This window comes from Triturus cristatus, chromosome 4_2 (assembly GCF_964204655.1).
Source record: "Triturus cristatus chromosome 4_2, aTriCri1.1, whole genome shotgun sequence".
Classification (NCBI taxonomy): Eukaryota; Metazoa; Chordata; class Amphibia; order Caudata; family Salamandridae; genus Triturus; species Triturus cristatus.
In genome coordinates this window covers 192,620,511-192,641,957 of record NC_140586.1, presented here as the reverse complement: position 1 = coordinate 192,641,957, position 21,447 = coordinate 192,620,511, and the positions used below count along the sequence as shown (strand labels likewise).

The 21,447-nt window shown below is 43.4% G+C and overlaps 1 protein-coding gene across 1 annotated transcript in view; it reads right to left on the bottom strand.

Annotated features, from left to right (window-relative positions):
* The window catches only part of SLC25A38 (solute carrier family 25 member 38), a 268,806-nt gene extending 249,975 nt beyond the window's left edge, over positions 1-18,831 (bottom strand). The window contains exon 1 of the mRNA XM_085601115.1: positions 18,667-18,831. Within this exon, the coding sequence (XP_085457241.1) occupies positions 18,667-18,738 (72 nt within the window). The 5' untranslated portion in view covers positions 18,739-18,831. The remainder of the gene's footprint in view (positions 1-18,666) is intronic.
* Between the last annotated feature and the right edge of the window lie 2,616 nt (positions 18,832-21,447).

The following is a 21,447-nucleotide window of genomic DNA, read 5'->3' as shown; positions in this document are numbered from 1 at the left end:
AGGACACAGAGAAGAAAAACAATCTATATAAACAGTAGCACAAACAAGCATTTACAATGCAATGGTCTCGGCAATATTATAGGTAGAGCTATTGGTATTGCTCATTATTTTTTTATCATTTTTGTATCCCTAAATAAATGGCATTGCCATTTCTATTGGCATTAGCTTTTTTTTGCATATGTGATACCTATTGCATTAGCAGAGAGAGAGAGTGAGGTAGTGAGATAGAGAGAGAGAGTGAGGTATTGAAATAGAGAGTGAGGTAGTGAGAGAGAGTGAGGTAGATAGAGAGTGAGGTAGTGAGATAGAGAGAGTGAGGTAGATGGAGAGTGAGGTAGTGAGGGAGAGGGATGTTGTGAGGTAGTGATATATAAGCATAGAGTGATGTTGTGATGTAGTGAGATAGAGCGAGGTAGTGAAAGAGTTAAAGTGATAATACAATTTCTTACAGTAGACGATTACGGCTAAAGGGGCATAGACACGTCTGCCCACCATGAAGTAATGGTACACAAACTGTGGCGCATACTAAGAATGGATAAAAAATTAATATGCTTTAAAAAGAGAAGAAAATATTTAGAAACTATTGAACCCAGTACTGAAACACTACGCAAAAACCACAGGACCTAACATGTCCCAGATCCTTAAAAGCCCAGCAAAAAGTGCTTATTGGAGATACGAAAAAACAAAGTTGCATAGAAAAGTAGACAAGACATCTTCCACCGCTGCTAAATGTTTTACACTTTACCAGGTACTGACACTGCTCTCGTTCTGGTAAATCACTATGGTTTTGGTTTGCTTGCAGATTATCTGCCAGGGCGCCTTCTGCTCCCCTCAGGTTACCGGTGTGCTACTTTAAGATAAAATAGTATTCTGTCAGTTTTGCCCCTCCACAGCCTCTGTTGGTGCTGTCCTTTATTTTTTAGTGGCGACGCTACCTTCGCTATACCAGCCTCCTATTACTTTTTTTTTGTTGCAATTCCCTAACAGTTTTAGAAAGCATTACTTGCTCAGGCCACGTGTACATATTGGTTACCCAAAGTAGCTGGCACTGCTCTACAATTTACTTTTATTACTACTTCAAATAGTGTTTAAAGGCAACTTAATAGAGGAGTGTCTACTTTGGGTGGGCGGTCGAACGTCACAAACCCCATCTTTTGAGTGAGGGCACCTACTTGCCGGGGTCAACAAACAGAACAAGAGCATCTCCATGGCCCACACACGTGTGTGAACGGGGGAAGGTGGTGTCGGGGCCCTCCGGTTGAAGTTACATGTGCCGCCTCAGGGTACGCTGGGTCAGTGTGTTCTATTCTAATGCTGCATGATGTGCACTGGAGTGGTACGGGCCTGCAGCAACGCTGGGCGATACTGCAAAGCTGTACAACGTGCGGTGCGTTATGATGCTATTATTGCTGAGAGGGATGCTCTCACTGGCCATGCCATCCCCTCCGCCGTCGCCCCCGCCCCGCCGCACTTCTGCTCCTATCACTGCTGCTGTCAGTGCGGCGCAGCGGCCGCTTGCTGCTCCCATTCATCCTCCCCCACATACCTCCGACGCGGTACATGTTGGCCGCCATGTCTGCCGGGCTCCAGGAGTAGGAGGGGTCGCGGGAGGGACTGTGTGTGGGGAGGGGGTGAAGGGTGCCGCGTCCCGGTTGCCTCGGGTACAGACAGGCCCACCGCCTCTTTCTCTTTTCCTTTCTCTTTGTACTTTACCAAACCCTTTAGGGCTGTCACCGAACATGACGTCTTCGGTGCTTCGGCTATCTCCGGAAAAGTGCATCGAGAGACGGAAGGTACGGAGGCCTATTGCCGGCTGTCATCCAATGAGCATCAGCGTTCCGCCGGCTGTTGCAGTACCACCGAGCTAGCGACCGGGTCAACCAAAACAAAGGCACGCGGGGCTTCACACTAATGAAGTTACGTTCGCCAAAATGTTAGAAGTGGACGAGACAATAAATTAAGAGGGCTCAGCTCTGGTTCTATGATCCCGTACAGGAGCCGAGCTTGTGTAAATATTTGGCATGTAAATAGTGGAACAAACAAACATCAACATTGGAAAAAAAGCATATTTAACACTCAAGAGCGTTTCTCCTCAGTCCATCACATTGTATCTTTGTATTTAGTGTTATTTACTAAAAGTGATACTTTTAAAACGGAAACATGGTGCCCTTGCCGTGTTGACAATGGTGTTAGTGAACTGAGGATCAAGTAAGTCAGTTGTCATGTGTAACCTACGTGTGGTTCCGAGCGTGTTTGTAACAGCCAACACGGGAGCCAAGAGCAGGGGGGAGAGGACGCCATGAACACCGCCGCCTTTCTCCGAGGCGAAGCAGAAATGCCTCGGAGAAAGGCAGCGGCGGTTTCGGATTCGGGGGCGTGTTTTTCTTTTCTCTCCCCTCTTGCCATTGGCTGGAGGAGATAATTAGAAAAGTTGCAAAAAACACGCCCCCGAATCCGAAAAGGACGGGGCCTGTTCGGAGAGACAAACCTCTTCTCCAATGGCTGGCCAGGATTCAAGAGGCCGGCCAGGATTCAAGAGGCCAGCCAGGGGAGAAGAGGGGCGGGTTCAAGCCCCTCTTCTCCAAGTCATTAAATCTCGCGAGCGAGACTGCGCAAGCGCAGCCTTCGCTAGCCGAGACCTAAAAAGGGTAAAAAATAAAAACCCTTTTTAATTGACAAGCTTGTTTGAACCTATATAGTAACTATTAGGTAGTTTAAAACCATCACTCCCGTTATCCGGAAACAAGAGTGAGGGCGTTGTGGACTTAATATAGGCACCACTAAGGCGTCTCAAATAAGAAAAGCAAACGTTAGGAGCGCCATGTTGCAGGGATTCTGCTCATGCACAGAACTATGCGCAGGAAACCAGGACCTCAGTGAATTGTGGTGTACCAAAAAACTCCTCAGTACCCAGAACCCCTATCCGACTAGCATCAGTGTCTCATTCGTTCTCTGTATCATCTCGAAGCTACCAATGATTAGACAACCCAGAACAAGCGACTTAGAGTACTCTCAGGAATGGTGGGAATTAGAAACACCTTTTTATTATTATTCTCATATCAGTCCACAACAAGAGTAATCAGAGACACAATATAGTTTAAAATGTTTATTTTTAACTACGTGCCCTAAGATGCAGTACTTTGGCTAACATAAGCAGACAAATTATGAAAAATAAAACAACCAGCATTGTTTCAATACCATATAAAATGAAGGGAGAAATCATGTTATAAATGATAGTGTATTATAGTCACCCTCCTTTCATAAGAAAGCTAGTATTATTAAACCAATAGAAGGTCTCTAGGTTTGAATGGGGAACCCTATACCGTAAAGATCAGCTTAGGTGAATCACATCACAGGATCAGCTCTGCTCTGCGTCTTGAAAAGGTAGTCTCCAAAGCAGGCGCGCAACACCCATTGGACTCAAAGGGCTTCAGCCCCCCCCCCCCCCCCCCCGTCGTGTGTGGCAGCCCGGGATGAGCACACATACAGCCGCACCCGAGCACTTCACAGGTCTTTAAAAGACCATTTGCATGTTAATGCGGCCTTGCTGTTTCACCCCTTCTAAAAGCCCCTGCAGCCCCCCACAAAATATTTTCTTAGCCCCCCCCCCCCCCGAAATTTGGCTCTAGTTGCACCTCTGCTCCAAACTGTCTGAATCATGCATGCAAAATGCAATATTAAAGGCACTCGAGTTTCAGATATTTGCAGCTGTGTGCGTGTTATGGCTAGAGCGTGGGCCGATCAACATGAATTCAAAAGCATACATTGTTATTTGGCCCGGACTGCTTCTGCACACAGTGTTCAGGCCAAGGTCGCGGTGCACGTCTAGGGATGTGAACAACAGACCGTTCCCATGTGAAGAAAAAGCAAGCAAGTTGTTTGTCTTATAACAGCTACCTGCAGTGTTGTGTGCAAAAGCAGCAAAAGTGGCAAGATGGCGTTTTAATTCTTAGACGCTTATGCTAACATAGCAATGTGTGTACCTGGAGCTCCGTCTCCACTACAGATGCAGGAAATACAGCTGATAACATGAAATATCAAATGTCTGGGTGAGCCACATAAACGCAGGCAGATCGATATTAACCTATTTAGACCGCCATTAATATTCACATAGCAATGCTACAACAGACACATCTAGACCCCCGTGGGATAATATTCTAGGGGGACAGCAATTCTGATCAAAACGAATACCCCGTTTATCCCATTGGGAATGGCTCAGGACCAGCTAGGATGATACTCTCTGATGTGGGGAAAGCTGTGTTCTGAATCAGTTGCATTCGTAGGTTGCTACGGGCCAAATGTGGACAGCCCGGAGTTCTACGCTACACTTTGGGGAAAGATATGTAAAATGGGCTCTAAGCATTTGATCTGGGGGAGAGACTTTAACACAACATTGAATCCTCAATGCGACAGGTCACCCCACCTCACCATTATTCCAAAACACATAAAAGGCGGCAGAGCCTACTTACTGTAACGACCTTATTGATACATGGAGACACCTACATCCAGGAAGAAGGGAAGGGACACATTCGAAATTCCACTCTTCCTGGTCCAGGGATGTGGAATTCCTATAGCCCGACGCCCGGGACATATTGTTTGGGGTCAAAGGCAACAAGTTTTCATGTGTATTTTTGTCCTTGGGACAAGTAGGCCCGACCCCCTACAGCACAACCCCTTTGGCTGTTTACATTACCTCATTATGGATGAGGGAAAGAGATTGCTTGTAGTTAAGGTAATATTTGTGTCCATGTATTGATGCTGTTCAAACTTGTATTTATGCTGTTCAAACTTGTATTTATGGTTCATTAATGCAAAGCCTTTATTATTAGGGTGAGCGCTCTACGTAACTGCTGTAAGCTCAGACTGCACAGATAGTGGTTCCAGTATGAAAATGTATACACAGGTTTTCAATGTTTAGCAATATGAGGCTATGTATAATGCTCCCAGAATGCTCTCTGATTAGATGCAAATATTTGCAGAAGCTTGAAAGCAAGATTGAGAATTCTTTGCTTTTAAAATAAAATGTTCACAAAAAAATGCAAAAACATTTCACTGAACTACTGTTAAACCTTTAGATACCATTTCTTTGCCGCACATTTATTAAAATGTGTTGATGTATGCTAGTATTTCCCAAAAATATTCATAATGGAAAATCAATACAACCCGTTTTAATAAGATTATGGGAAATATCAAAATAAACTAGCATTGGTAAAGCCAGTAGGTCTGAAATTGTTGGTCAGCTTTTTGGTTTTTGTCAATGCGTGACTTGGTTTTGGCATGGTTTTTGTAAATCCTTATTTGTGTGGGAGCTGCCTGGCCCTCACCAATAGAATAAACATTGGTAAAAGCAAAAATGGTTTTTGATCTCAAAAAGCACACATTGCCACAGTTGTTCCTGGCACTGAACAAAACGACTTTGTCGATATGCTCCTTGTGAAAGAACAGACTGCTGTCACTCACAGTAAAGCTAGCAAATAGACAATTTAATAAACACAAAATGTCATGGTTAACACCAGACCTAATTATGGGACCAATTATAAAATAAAGTCTCAAAAGTGCCTCCATGTCCTTGCATTAAGTGCAGACATACGGCTTTCCTGAATTCACAAGACTTTACAGAAATAGGCCAAGAAATATTACTCCTGGAAAATATTTGTGAGCTGCATTCTAGCATGAGCAATATGGAGGTGTACATTTGCTCATGCGAAAATCTCAGTGTTTGCAAGTTTACTTTCACTCAACCACTTTTTTCTCAACCCTGCAAGAAGTTTTATGTATGCCATTGTCAGGAGTAAATTTCCAACCTTTCTCAGTATGGGAAAAGATTAGAGGAGAGTTGGTGAAAACCCTTAAAACATGCAAGTTAGTAGGTTTGCACAGACTCAAAAGGGCATTCAAACCCTAGAACTATTGCTTACCATTACCTTCAGCCTCAGTATGTAGATCTGCGGAAACGTGACAACATAAGGCAATTGCTAGTATTCAAACTCTCTATGGTAGGAGCCCTGGCATAATCAGAGAGGCTATTTCAGAGCTTTTATAGAATGAGATTGCTGCCATAATTTGTCGCCGCATTACATGGCACAAAAGGGACAAGTGAATTTTGTTACAGGACAAGTAGATTAATGAAGGAAGCAACCTGCACCATGGACCAGTAGATATTTTATTAAATTCCACACCCCTGCTGGTCCACGCTAGACTATTGGGTGGCCTCTAAAGGAGTAGGACCCTGGGTCACTAGGGTAGCTAATTTAGCAAGAGTCTACTCCAATTACTCACCGGTACAAGTGACACTTGCCCCACTGAACTTTACCGCACCATATAGGAATTGTAGACTCATGCTGCGTATACTACTAGATACAGTATTCCACACAGAGCTTGGTCAAGATATTTCTGACTTCTTCCAGCGAAACACAGACACAGTGCCAAACATAGCCACGGTATGGGAGGCCTTCAAGGTCACTGTCAGAGGATTTTGCATTGCTAAAGGGTTTGGAGTCCCTCGAGACATTAGTAAAACACTACATAAGCTCGAGACAGACCTGAAGAAAATGGAACAAGATTTGAATAGTAGGGTAAATGGCATCCTTCAAAAGGAACCTAGGGAAAAACAGAGTACAAGGAAACAGCAGATAGGGAGAGCCTTTTTAAGGGGAAGATACTTTAGGACCCGATAATATGGAGAGGGTGAACAGCCCGGAAAAGCGCTAGCAGAAGACATTCGGAGACCTCCCTTCTTCAACTACATATTTAACATTACAGATCATGAAGGCAACACCCATAGAGATAGTACTGTTACACTCCAAGTGTTTACGACAAACTGCTCCACATTATACACTAATAAAAGACAAGGGCAGATAGATTTAGCTGCATATCTAGATGACGTGGCCCTGGGTTGGTTGGGTACCGAACAATGAGAGTTCTTAGCAGCGCTGATGGAAGAAGATTAAATACGCACTGCAATAATGCAGATGAAATCTGGTAAGGCACCAGGACCAGATGGCTTCCTAATTGATTTCTATAAAACTTATATAGACTAACTTACACCTATATTAAAAAAACGTGTATGAAGAGGCATACGAAATTGGGGGTTCTGACTCAGACTATGAGAGAGGCGATAATAACTTTGCTGTTAAAAACGGGGAAACAAGCAGACCAATGTGATTCATATAAACCGCTATCCCTTATCAATAATGATGCAAAAATCCTAGCCAAAGTACTGGCTAACAGGCTAACTTTATTAATGGAGAAGTTGGTATTGCCAGATAAGGCAGGCTTTATGCATGGGAGGGCGACATCTCATAACCTTCGCACCCTGTTTTCTATTATGCAAGACATTGATCCAGAGTTAGCAGCGAGGCCATTTTACTCGACGCTACAAAAGCGATTGACTCGGTGGAGTGGGATTACATATTTGGGATACGGCAACGAATGGGAATGCCAATAGGTTTTCTTTCATGGATAAGGCCGCTATATAGCTCCCCAACAGCCAGAATATTGCTTAACGGGCAGAGCTCGCCATCATTTTCAATTACTAGGGGGCAAGACAGGGCTGCCCGCTGTCTCCCCTATTATTTGCCCTGGCTATTGAGCCTCTGGCATCCAAACTAAGACAACAACACTGTGATAGGGCTTTACGCTATCCAATGAGGCAAGTACTAATTTCCCTTTACGCAAACGATGTCACTCTAATCATCAGAGAGCCACAACAAAACCTGAATCCATTACTAAGAGTTCATTGTCATTGGGGAAATCTCAAGCATACATATCAACTGGGTAAAATCTCAAATGTATCCATTTACAGCTGCTACAGCACCATTCCCGATGGACTACCCGATAGCGTGGTTGACCGTACAGAGCTAATGAGGCTGAATTATGGTACGGCACTAACCTCAATAGCAACTTGGCTAACGCGTTGGATATCTGCCTTTATCACTAGCGGGGAGAACATCCCTTCTTAAAATGATAATTCTCCCTAAGTTATTATATTTATTTATGAATATACCATATTACCCTGGTAAACACTTCTTCGCAGCATTAAAGACGGAGCGGATACGCCTGACATGGGGAGGTAAGCAACCGAGATTAAAATGGGATACACTCACCAAAACGTACGCACAAGGAGGCTTTGCAGTCTCCAAATTGGAGCTTTATCATATATGTGCCCAGGCCCATTACGCGACATACTGGTTTAATCCACCTGCATAAATACCACATATAGCAGTGGAACAGGGATACACCGATCCGATCCCCCTTGCGGGGGCCATAATCCCCACTCCCAAGCATCGGGAAACAGACCCCACAACTGTGGCGTGCACTGTTGGTGCATGGATGCGCATTGCCAAGCGGTTTAAAGCCCCGATGATATATTCTCCTTTACTACTGCTCCTTTATCACCCACATATGCAAGAGTTACAGGAAACAGGCTTAAACAGATGCTAGGATAGATAACCATAAAAAATTGGGGTGATTTATACATAGAGAGAAATTTCCACACGATGGAACAATTTTTTAACACTGGGTACCCCAAGCCCATGGATGTATTCCTCTATGCAACACTGTGGCAGAGTATTAGAGCGAATACCCCATCCTTCCCCCTAGAACCACCGGTTTTATCCCAGTTACATATGCTACTGCAATTAGAGGCACCTAAGCATATGGTCTCCTTATTATATCATTATATTCCAACAACCCATGCGACAAATCAATGCACCGCGCAAGTACAATAGGAAAAAGAACTAGGATTTAAACTGACAGATAAACAGTGGGAATACTTATGTGCACAAACTGGGCAGATACCCGCAAATAGCCACCAACGCATCATTAATTTTACATTTCCGCATCGCATGTATTACACGCCAGCCAAAATGCAAAAATTCCAAATCAGAGATAATGACCGATGCGACAGATGTGGGATCGCAGGGGCAGACTTCTTGCACCTATCCTGGGAATGTAATAGTATAAACCAATACTGGAAACAAGTTTTCACAGCGCCAACACAGATGACAACACTAATACCTGCAGCCCCTATATTGGCTCTTCTGGGCTACACTGAACAGATAGCGGTGGGATACAGGAAATATGTAGCACTAGGGCTGCTGTTAGCTAAACACAAGATGGTCTGCAAATGGGGACGGGGAAGAGTCCCTAAATTTAAGGACTGGCTCCGAGATCTGATATTCTGGCAGGAGCAAACATTGACGTTCGCAGAACTGCTCCCACCAACATCACGCCCCAAAGATCTATGGGACCCATTGAAAACTTATTATCTCACCTGCTAGAGGTTAAGTAAAGTCTAACATGGGGATAGATGGATCTCATTATAAAAACAAGCATTACAAATGCAATAGGTCTCGCCTTTCATTAAGTTAAAGCCAATTGCTCTGCTATACAATACCATTAGCAAAGCAAATAGCTTTAACTTAATCAAAGACAAGACCTATTGCATTTTCAATGCTTTTTTAGGTCTCGCCTTGCTATCGCATAAGCGATCGCAAAGCGAGACTATTGTAAGCGGGTTTTAAAAGTGCTCCCAAAAAGCGAATTGCATAGCTAGCACGCGCACAATCACGCGCATCGTGCCGCCATGCAATCCGCTTTTTGGGAGCACTTCAAAGGGTCGGCTCCCCCGCCTGGAATGCGCTCCCCCGCCCCCAAGCACGCGCGAGCCACGCTCCGCCGGGCTTGTTTTGTATAATCTCGGCACTCTTATCTGGGTTCACGAGTGACGAGACATCAGAGTGTTCATTGTAGTTTTTCCTGCGTTCCCTGTTCAGGGATGTTCGGTTCGCAACGAGAGCATCATTTTAGCTTTTATGTGGGTGCTCAGTGGATGTAGATTTCTGAGGTCTCAGTCGAGCTGTGACATTCCCAATGGTTTCAGTTTAGTTATGACTGACATTCATTCTACTGTAAAATACATGACAGTTTATCATCTTAAAAAACACAACCAATTACGTCCATTGTCAGATTCCTGCTCTCCTAAGTGAGTACACTGAAGAACGGCTCAGAGTAGACAAATGCACGTGCGAAGATCCACATCCAATCAGCACCTTGGAATTCTGTGTGCGCAATATGATTGGCTGACGTACCGGGAGTGTTCCAATCCTATATCACCTTACACGTTAGTTGTTCCTCCCAGTGCCAGGCGAGTTTGAGAAAACGTTCAGCGGCTGTATTGGTTCCTTTGGAACTAGGAGTGCTACATTGCGGGAAATGACATCCGTTAAAAAATAATCTTAGACCGGATGACGGAATTCGGACATTTGCTTGGGTTCGTAGACTGTTCATGTAAGTATCGGACAGGTGGTCACCTTAACCACAATTTACATTTTCATTTACTGCGTTACGGCCACTACTGGATGAACAGGTTTCTTCAGGCACCCAGATAATTGATGTGTGAGAATTTCTGTGTAGCGTAAGAGAACTAGAGGTTTGTTGTACATAGGGTGAAGTGAAATAAAACATCATTACACTTAGATAGTGTGTATCATTTCTTCTAAAGCTATAATCGCGTTTTATACAGCACTTTTATCCACAGTCTTAACCATAGAATATTTTGCATGCAATGTTCATCTGACATTCACTAAAGCTAATTTCGTTGTCATTGGAAAGATGATTGGGTGAATTGACCATGTCGGCAGGGGGACGCTTGCACATCTGGAACAATTTCCAATAACGTTGGAAGGGCGTTTGAATTAGTTGTGACGTCAGTACATGTGATATTCGTTTGCATTGCCTTTTCTAATCCGCCCAGTTACTTTTTATAATGAATGTCATGGCCTGAGTCAAGTCACGATGTTTGAATACCACAAAGACATTGGTTGTGCTAGTTCTGTGTAGGGAGTAAGTTGGAAATGCTTTGAAACGAGGATTTTTTTATTGCAAGGAGAAAGTGTGGTTTGTTAAAAAGAAGAAGTTTTAATTGAGAAGAGAGCACAATTAATTCCATATATTGGGATATAGCATAATCTGGTGTCCATATTATTTTTCGGCCCACTACGCGGTAAGTTTGATCACCCCCAAAAATATTCTGATTTTGAATAGAGACGTTTTGGCGTCTCCCAGTGAAACCAATTTGAGGTTAATAATGGCGGGAGACAAAGCCCAGGTTTACATCAGTGTAACTGTCTAGTTGATAGTTTCAGGGAATAATTTATCCCTTTTATTGACTACTTTTTTTCAGTTGTTTGAAAACGAAATATTGTTACATTGAAATTGTTATTTAATTTTATAGTTTTGCCAAAAAGCTTCTGGGCTGTGGCTTTTACTGCAGTCATGTGTCATTGTTGATTGTTTTAGATGTGCCACTATCTCTCTTTTTTTGACTCTCTTTATTGATTTTTAAACCAAGTTGAAAGCGACCACTTTTCCGCACAAAAAGAGAAAAAAACAACTTGAAGCATGGAAAAAAACAACAAGATCAGTTGACTGGGGTACCGGCCCAGACCCTGCAGAAATCATATGCACAAACCTCCTTATGCGGGCCCTCACCCTGTGATATCACGGGTATTCCGTTGTGTCTTCTGTCTCTAGGCTGTGCTAGGCCTTAAACCTCTCCCTCCCCTCATGGAACATCTTCCTCACCGTGTTTACAAGCTCATTCTCTTACTTTTTGTGGCAGGCACGTGCCTCACATACATTTTTCATAGCACATGCTCCAATCTATGTTGGATTTCCATGGTCTTTGCGTGGGGACTTTCTAATCCGCCACAGCTGAATCACACCCCTTTTTGCCACCGTCAGGTTAGTGTTACAAAGGAGTAGGGAGTATCGATCGAGACTGCTCCCCTCGCGTCCCTCATATCCCTGGGACAATCAGCTGGGGTCAACTCCATTGCACAGCCTAAGGCCGTGGATATATTCCTACCCATTGTCCCCAAGTACCTCCTGCTTTTTGGGGCACTCCATATAGTATACAGTAGCATGGGTGCAACTAGAGCCAAATTTGAAGTGCTCCCAAAAAGCGGATTGCATGGCTAGCACGCGCATCGTGCCGCCAAGCAATCCGTTTGGCAGCGCACTTCAAAGGGTCCGCCCCCCCCCCCCCCCGCCTGGAATGCGCTCCCCCGCCCCGGGCGCGCGCGCCACGCTCCGCCGGGCTTGTGTTGTTGTACTTTCACTTTAGATCGTATTTTTCTTTTTTGGAGTGGAGGCAACACACTCTTTTTCTATCATAAACTTCAAACGAAAGAGTTGTATCGCCAGATGACCCCTCGTTGCCCCTACAGAGGCACGTGCCTACGGGTTGATACTGACCCGTGCTTTAGGGACTCTGCTTCGAGGCGCCACTTTGCACGACTCCAGCTGCTGTATAAACGGAAGCATATGTTAAACGCTGAGCACGCCCGCTCCATTCATAATTCAAAAAGTGTTTGTCCAGTAAAACACTTTTTCTGATTAAATCAATTCGCCCTTTCTCTGGCAGGCAATTTCATTACCAACTAAAGTTTATGGAGGCTATAATGTGTTTATCCATAATTGTGGCGTTATGAAAAGTTTAGATTAAAGCTTGAATTTAAGAGATGGGGAATCCTAATGGTGCCGTTCCATCTAATGCCCATTACTCAGTGTAAGCAGATTAACCTAACTATATATATATATATATACACAACCTAGCCGTATGTACACAACCTAGCCGTATACGTACACAAGCTAGCCGTATACATACACAAGCTAGCCGTATACATACACAAGCTAGCCGTATACATACACAAGCTAGCCGTATACATACACAAGCTAGCCGTATACATACACAAGCTAGCCGTATACATACACAAGCTAGCCGTATACATACACAAGCTAGCCGTATACATACACAAGCTAGCCGTATACATACACAAGCTAGCCGTATACATACACAAGCTAGCCGTATACATACACAAGCTAGCCGTATACATACACAAGCTAGCCGTATACATACACAAGCTAGCCGTATACATACACAAGCTAGCCGTATACATACACAAGCTAGCCGTATACATACACAAGCTAGCCGTATACATACACAAGCTAGCCGTATACATACACAAGCTAGCCGTATACATACACAAGCTAGCCGTATACATACACAAGCTAGCCGTATACATACACAAGCTAGCCATATGTACACAAGCTAGCCATATGTACACAAGCTAGCCGTATACATACGCAACCTAACCGCATGTACACAACCTCGCCGTATGTACATAACTTAACCGTATACGTACAAAACCTAACCGCATACATACAGCTACCCTTAAAGGTACATATACACTACCCATGCCCTACTGTGTATTTTACACCCCACATCTTAAGCAGGGGTGATGGGTAAACTCCAGATTATTGCAACGGGGCTGCTTCACGAATGTCTCTCTCCAAGACGTAAAGCGCTACAACACATCACGAACTGCATTGTGCGCTATACAAGTGAATACACAGGACCTCCGGGCACACACACGACACAAGGAGGCGTGGGTTGCAGAAGTGTTGTGAAAGCCCCGTGTGCAATAAATGACTGGTGATGCGGTTTGTGTTGTGGGCAGTGGACGCTGGAAGGCATTCAGAGCGCACGGCACAGCCCTGGCACAGTGGGCACAGGCGCAGGCAGCTGGCATGGGGCTACGCTGATGTCAGCACTACCATGCTCCTTACTGTCGGTAGTCCTATTTTCAGTAGAGTTTTCGGTCCCTGAAGTAGCAGATGGTGCTGAGGGGCTGTTGACACACTGCAATCACTCCTCGTGCCAGGATCACTTGTTCACCCTCATCAGAAAACGGTCAGAGATGGGCATCTGGCAACCCTCGCAAATGGCTGGATGCTGGCAGTCGGACCCTGGGAGACAGCAAACTGGACGAGATGAGAAGCAGGCACACATGGGCATCCTGCGCTGGCGGCTCAACCCATGCCCACCCGCCCCAGGCCCACCACTGACGCCCCTGCCCAGCCTACAGCCAGTGTGCCACACATAGAACCAGAATCACGGCTGCTCCGGCGATGTACATTGTGTGATCCTGGGCACATCACGCCTCAACTTACATTCCGTCCTCTCATCTATCAAACTAGGGAACCCTTGGAAACAGCAGGACACAGGCATTAACTCTGTGAAAATATCGAAGCTCTATTTGAGGAGCGTTATTCAAATGTGAAACGGTGGTAAATGCATGGAGAACAACAGTATTGTGAGCAAGAACCCCCCGCTAAATGAAATGAGGGGCGAGTCCAGTGACCGCATAGGCCACTATGGAACTCTAATCCCAGCATCCCGTTTTAGGTGCATAGCGTGATCCTTGGCAGACAGAACCTTAGCCCTATGATCTAGTTGTTTAAAATGCTAAAAGCAGAAGCAAAAGGCTTAGAAATGGGTCCAATCCCAAAATTAAGCACTTTATAAAAATACGCAATGCTCATATCTATTGTTGAATGAAAGTGTAAAAAGTCTTGGCCGCACTTTCTATTTAACTAACAGTTCCTAATACTCTAGTCTGTGGCACCTTAAAACGTTAAAATGCACGTTCTGCGCATAAGAGTTATGTTTTTTTTTTTTTTTTAAATTATATGGGTTCCTGTGGTAAAATTGCCGAATGCAGACCTTAACGATTCTGTTTGTAATCTCGGATTCACCGCTAGTTATAAATGTGTGATCCTAAGCAAGTTTACGTGTACCATTTCCCTCTATGAGACGATCACCCGGAAAGGTGCAGCCCTGAACACAAAACACACCCTAAACCAGCATTCATAACAGTTCACGGGTCATGGGAAGAGAAGGAATCCTGAAATTCCTCCCTTGAACGCGACCCCAGCAGGCTATGATGAGGAAAGACGCGAATACTGCAGAGGACGATATGTACAAGCGCGACCACCTGCCCTTCTCTCACAAGCACCGCTCACACCACCGAGGCAGCCGCGCCTGCAGGAAACCCCCAGAAAGTACCGACATTTTAATAACAAACATTGGCATAGCCAATAGGTCTCGCCTTTGGGACCTTATAAGTATTTAGTTATGCAGCACAATATCCTTGGTGCAACATCAACTGTTGCATGGGTAAACACTTATATCAAGTCCCAAAAGCGAGACCTATTGGCTATGCACTTATGTAGAATTACCATTACGAGTGTTTTTTTATTTATAATGCTGATAAATGCAGTAACTATGCACAGACTGCACAAAGGTTTAAACCCCAATCGAGTTGAAATCTTGCAAATACAGCAAGGCATAGACGAGTTGGCAGGTGTGAGATGTGAAACAGAACAGTACACTTTGCTCTGCGCTGGTATTTTTTTATTTATATAATTTGTACTACGTTCCCTTTGGTTACAGTGAGTTACCAAGGGTGGATTCTTTCTGAAACAGAGTAGGAACTACATGTCATATAATTCATTGCAATCTACACGGGGTTATTAATTAAAAATCGGACTGCAGGGTTGTTAAATACTTTGTTCAAAAATAGTATTTGTTTCCTTTTTGCCCTCAACTTCATATATGTTAGTATTCCTCTCCAAGCACACTTATAAAGAGTTTGCTCTTTTCTCCTTATAAACCTTCCGTTTTCCTTCTACCTGAATGGAATTCTCTTTTCACTGCTCCTATGGGACAGAACAGCAACCTCAAGGAGATAGCAATCTTAAGTGCCAGGCCACATGTCTTTTATTATGCTGCCACAGTCTAAACAATTGGAACTTTTGACACCACGCCAGACTTCTTGGGGCAGGGAGGAACTGATAACAGTCAACAGTTGTACACTGGCTCAGTTACTGCTCACACATTAAGCCACGGGTCACGACAAAGGAACATGCAGCTTTGTTATACCCTACATCCTTATATCCCAACTTATAAGTGTGCTGCCGCAGTCTCTAACAGAAGTACATTTAAGAAACAATTGCAACATTTCACACCACGCCACACTGCTTGGCACATATTCCTTTCTTTTTTGAAGCACAAGGTGTGAATACATTTAAAACAGACTGAACTGATAGAATAGCCTAAAGGCAGCATTACGTTTTTAGCCAATTACAACGCAGCTTTCTAAAACAAGCATTTGCAAAGCAATATGTATCGCATTTGCGAGAGTTTAAGCTTTTAGCGTTGTAAATGGCAATGCTTTTATTTATGTTTTAAATACCAAAACATAAATAAGAGGCATTGTCATTTACAATGCCAAGAGCTCAAACTTGCGTAAGTGCGAGACCTATTGCATTGCAAATGCTTGTTGTTTTTTTTTTGCAACTTCAGCAATCCAGGCGTTACTGTCTCTGAGGTGTCTGTCAAGATATCTTGCCAATCAATAAAATCTTTATTTTGGTTACAAAAACTATAATAGATGCAGTACAACAAACAAATCATCTAAAATATACTCAAATGAATATGAGCAAGCACTGGACACAAAAAACCAGTCATCAATTTTAAAATGTCATTCTTTCATTATTGCTTTGATCCGATACTTCTAGCCTAACACACAAAAGAAGCAGACTGCTAAACCAACTTCAGTTGAATGCAAATGGTGTAAAAAAATAAGAGCTGGTCTGCAGGGTCTCAAAAAGGCATTATTCAGCATGGGTCAAATTATTCATTGTGAAATGGCGTGGTCCTGCTGGGAGATTTCGCACCACCGCATTGAAACAAAGAGTGCCACACTACCAGAGTTTGGACCTCTCGGCGCTACAATTTATGTTTAGGGCATGGGCTGCCGCCGCTGACAGACCGGTCACATTCGGTTCGTTTTGGCTTTGAGAATTATGACGGGTAAAAGTGGATGGTTTGGGCGACGCTGAAAGACTGCAAATTCATACAAGTTCGTAAAGAACATAGCAAAGCCTACTGAAGGGTGAACAATATTGAAAATAAAAATCCACTGGAGGACGATAAAATGTAGCAAATGAAAATTATGCCATCAAAGTAAAATAAAATAGAAGTTGCCACCAGGACCATCATGCCCTATGTGAGCAAGGGCTGACTGGAAGAAGAACGGGATTTCAACAAGCATGGTTAGGAGCGGGGGGGGGGGGGGAGGGAGGGAAAGCAAAAACGCACCATGCACACGTTGTGATGAAACGCCGCGACCCGTACGCGTGCACATCTCCTGTCCATACGCATGCACATCTTTTGTCCGTCCATACACGTGCACATGGAATTCGTATTGATTCCAAAAGGCCCTTGCATGGCGAGAGCAGCGAATGCGCGCTGCTAAAGCCAGACGAGACCTAAAAAACAAGGCATAAACTGTGGAATTTGAAAGATAATGCCTACCTCGAAATGGAAGATATGTAAAGATATACAATAATGTAAGTGGACACCCAGATAGGTGGTTAAATATTGGTGAATAGTTGAGATGAGGGGAAAAACTGTTATATATCTGACGCCATATGATGTATAAACCTAAATATGTAACCACGCATGTGACATACAATGAAACCATAATGCGGTTTGTAAAAAAAGAGATATATGTGAGATATACGGGACATGCGTACCATTAATGTAATAATGTTGAATATATGCAAACTATCAACAAAAAGAGGTTTTAAAAAAAAGTAAACAAAGGCAGAAAAGTAACGTTAGAAATGAATACATACAATTTTGTTTAAAGCCCCATTTAGTATCATGGTTGTGCCTTTCCATGCTCCTGAAACGGCAACAAACGGCCGGTATTTTTCTCTTGGAAAGGTGGCAACCCTAGTATATAGTGAGGAAACTGGTGTGTTTTCATCATTAGTGGATGATAGAGGACACAGGTCAAACTCACATATAGCACGTAAAGAGTTAACATCGCAGTGGGCTAGTCTTTGACTATTATCCTTAAATTAAGTGTAAAATTCAAACAACAGGATGTCATTGATTCTAGGCCACACTTGAACAGTCAAGGAAAGCTCCAGGACACATGTTAAATTACGCGGGTAAAGAGTTACCAAAACATTTATACTGTACATACACAACCAATTCTAGAAAGCACCTAGAAGAGCGATGTGGGGAAGTACATGTGACGTACCCATTTCCACGCATTGAAGCCGAAAAAAATAGCATCAAACTACCATAGGAAGTTGTGAATCGTCCGTCTGTATCAGGAGAGTTAGTGCGTATGACTGCCCTAAGTCTACCAATGTTTTGAGATGGCGTACATTTTGATTAAAAAATGCAATGTTACCACCATTTTAACATATCGATCTGAAAACGGAATATATATCATACCAGTTAACAGCACCCAATTGATACATGTTTTATTTATAGCTGCCTAATTTTCTGAGGCAGCTGTTTTGAACGACGACGAAATACTTCGAACATCCCGCTGCAACAGAGAACACTAATAACACTCAAAGGTAGCGATAAAGTTGGAAACAAATCTTTCACATAAAAAATTCTGAAAGGTAGGTTTGCAGTAAACATTTAAAAACTCGCTCAGTGATGTAAACTAGTTTTACGAAAAATAGGTACTTTCAACTAAATTTTCCTGTACTACAAGTGAAACGAATGAATCTAAACAGTGTTTGGTGTAGCAAACGATCCACTTAAAAAAATAACAACTGTACAATAAACCCATTCAACTTAACCTTACCAAAGCAAGAATGCAAAAATGAAATAAAGGCATAATAAAGTTTTTTGTCAAACTAAAAAAATTTAAGGAGAAAAAAAAAAGAATAGTTCCGGTTGGGAAAATGTTAAAAAGGGAAGCGGGCTAGCGCCCTTCTCATGGTCACCTGCGCGGGGTCAATACTGGGACTCATCGAAGCTTCCGGGGCAGAGACGTCGTTGCTGCTCAGGCGCGTCATGGCGGGAAGAGGCTCGAGCACTGCGGGCCGCGTACGGGAAACAAGCTTAGGTTCCAGTCGCAAGAAGCCGAAGACCAGCCCACGAGCTGTCAGAAAAGGGCGGTTCATGAGCTCAAACCACACAACGACAGCGATGGGCTAAAAACGGGCTTCGCGCTGCTTCCGCTTGCTTACTGCTGAACCTCTATTTTGCAATTAGATCTGCCTGCAATACAGTACAGCGAATGCCTTGAAACTAGAAGTTAGATTGTAACATTTCATAGCTTTTCCACTGAAAGTTTTCACTTAGAGTCTTAGACGGAGGCGAGGATCATGCATGATTTCATTTTCCTGGCTTAGTATGCAAATACAATTAACGAAGCCATAATCCTTTAAATCTAAACGCTTTAAATAGTAAACGTAACTATTTTTGCCATTATTCATAGTGTCATTACAGCCCACCAATCACCACCTATATACAGCCCTGTCAAATGCCACGCATCAGGGGTTAATTTAACGCATTTCAGTCTTTGTCCACATCACTGTGCTGAAATGCAAAATCTCACAACTTAAGTTTCTCGGTCTTTGCCTTGTTGCTCGAGGCACTCTCTGTTCGCTGGTATTACAGCGAGCGCAACAAGACGGCCTGCAGTGAAGATCCTCAGCAGGGCCCGCTCTAGGCATGGGCAGTGTGGTCCCCTACCCTGGGCCTCACGCTCAGCTGAGAAACAGGGGGCCCGCTTGACTGTGAAAGGCCTCACTTTCACAGTTAAAGCAGAATACAGTTTACAGGCAACGGCAGATGCAGTGACCGCACTCCACTGCTGTGTTCCCTTTGTATTTGATTCAACAAATCCGGCTGGGTGTGCACAAGCTACTCCAGCACCTGCCGTTGTTGGGTATCAGCTGCGAAGCAGAGGATGGATGAGCTCAAGATATGGAGTGGTGCACCTCCCGTTAAGTAAAAATAGTTTTTCAATAAGTCATATAGTCTTGGTTAGGCAGTGGCGGCTGGTGACATTTGAAAGTGGTGTGGCGTAAAAGTTAGGGAGGAAAGTTTCACAGAAAGCGCGCAAGGTGCGAAAGCCCGACCATCATAAGGAGGGTTCGAGGGTGCTCCCCCTGGAGAATTTTGAAAAAATAGTGAGCAAATAGTGCATTTTAAAGCAAATTTGAGAAAGCAAGGTTTATGAAGCACAGTGATAGTGAGGACTTTAACTATTTAAACATGTTGCACTTAACTATGCCACTAGTATATATATATTATTTTACATTGGCTTTATAAGAACCCGTCTGACATTTTCTTCATGCAATTTGGTTAGGACATCAGTAAAGACATGTAATATGTTAATGATGACTTGGGGTGGGGGCGTCATGTTCATATTTTTAAAAGCACCTGATGCCCCCTACATAAGAAGCAGTTTTCCAGCATCAATAAAAATGACAACTCCGGTGATTAATGTTCTTCCTGGAGAGACCGGAGCTTTGTCTAGAGAGATTCGACTCATCATAGCACAGAGGGTTTATATGCCTGCTGCAAAGAACGTGTCCCATTCACATCACAAAGTGCATAAAATATAAATAAATCAATGGGTTACCGCTTTTGTCAGAGATCCTTTTGTTATTTTCAGTTTATAAGTTAAAATCCTAATAGTGAGGTATTAACTGCCACCAAAGAGCTTCATGCAAACAGCAAGGAAAATATTAGAGCTATTTATTTTTTGCCCACTCTTTCATTGTCCTAATATTGCAAAAGGGGTTCATTTGGGTAGAAATCAATTCTTATTATTAAAGAAAACCCCTAATAATGGTGTTACAGTTTAAATTCTGAATTTGTGCTTTTCCAATCCAATCACTCTTAAACCATACTGCCTACCACTACTGCTAAAGCCGGCTCATCTTTTTCATGGCCAGGATTGGCCGAATTAAGAATCCTTGAATGAATGGACCACTTGGGATAAAGTCATGAACTGGAAAGTATTACAGAGTATAAAGCCACCTCCTACAAGGCATCCGAACAGGTAATTTAGTAGAGTTAGATGGCCTTGGGCAGGGATCAACCAGAGATCTCCAACTCCAAGTCAATAGATTACATGTAAATGCTGTTTTTCTGGACAACCTGCTTGTGCGGCTGGTGCTTCCACGGGGCAAGGAAAGTCTCAGGCAAGGGAGCCACGTAGCCATAGCACCGAATTAGTGCAAAAGGCACAAAACATTGTCTGCGCATGGTCAGCGCTCCATTAAGTAAAATGCTAATTTGCCTGGAGTGCAGCGAACATTTGCGCCGCTCATATCTGCATCATAGTTTATCTTTTAAAATATGTGCTTCCCTTTTGCCCAAACACAGATCTTTTGTAGCAGATCTAAAACTGTTGCGTGTTTCAGAAATTACGATTAGTTTTTTCGGTGCACCCGAGTCTACGTTCTAGCTGCTCAGTATTCACTTTGAGCCCCATAAACCAGAAAGCCACCCCCATCCGTTTCTTATCAAAGTAAACAAGGTATTGCAGCCACATCCGGCCCGAAACCCTCATCCTCTTTAGAGGTGCTTGCTAAAATGAAATAAAACGGCATAAGACGTGAAATCATGGGAGATTATTATTATTTTTTTTTTTTGGGTGTTAGTTGCAAAGCATCCAAGGCATTGAAAGTGCAAAAAAAAGGTTGTTGATAAGAGCCTGACATATAGGCAAATCGTATGAAAGAAGCAGGTTTTGTGATATTATTGGA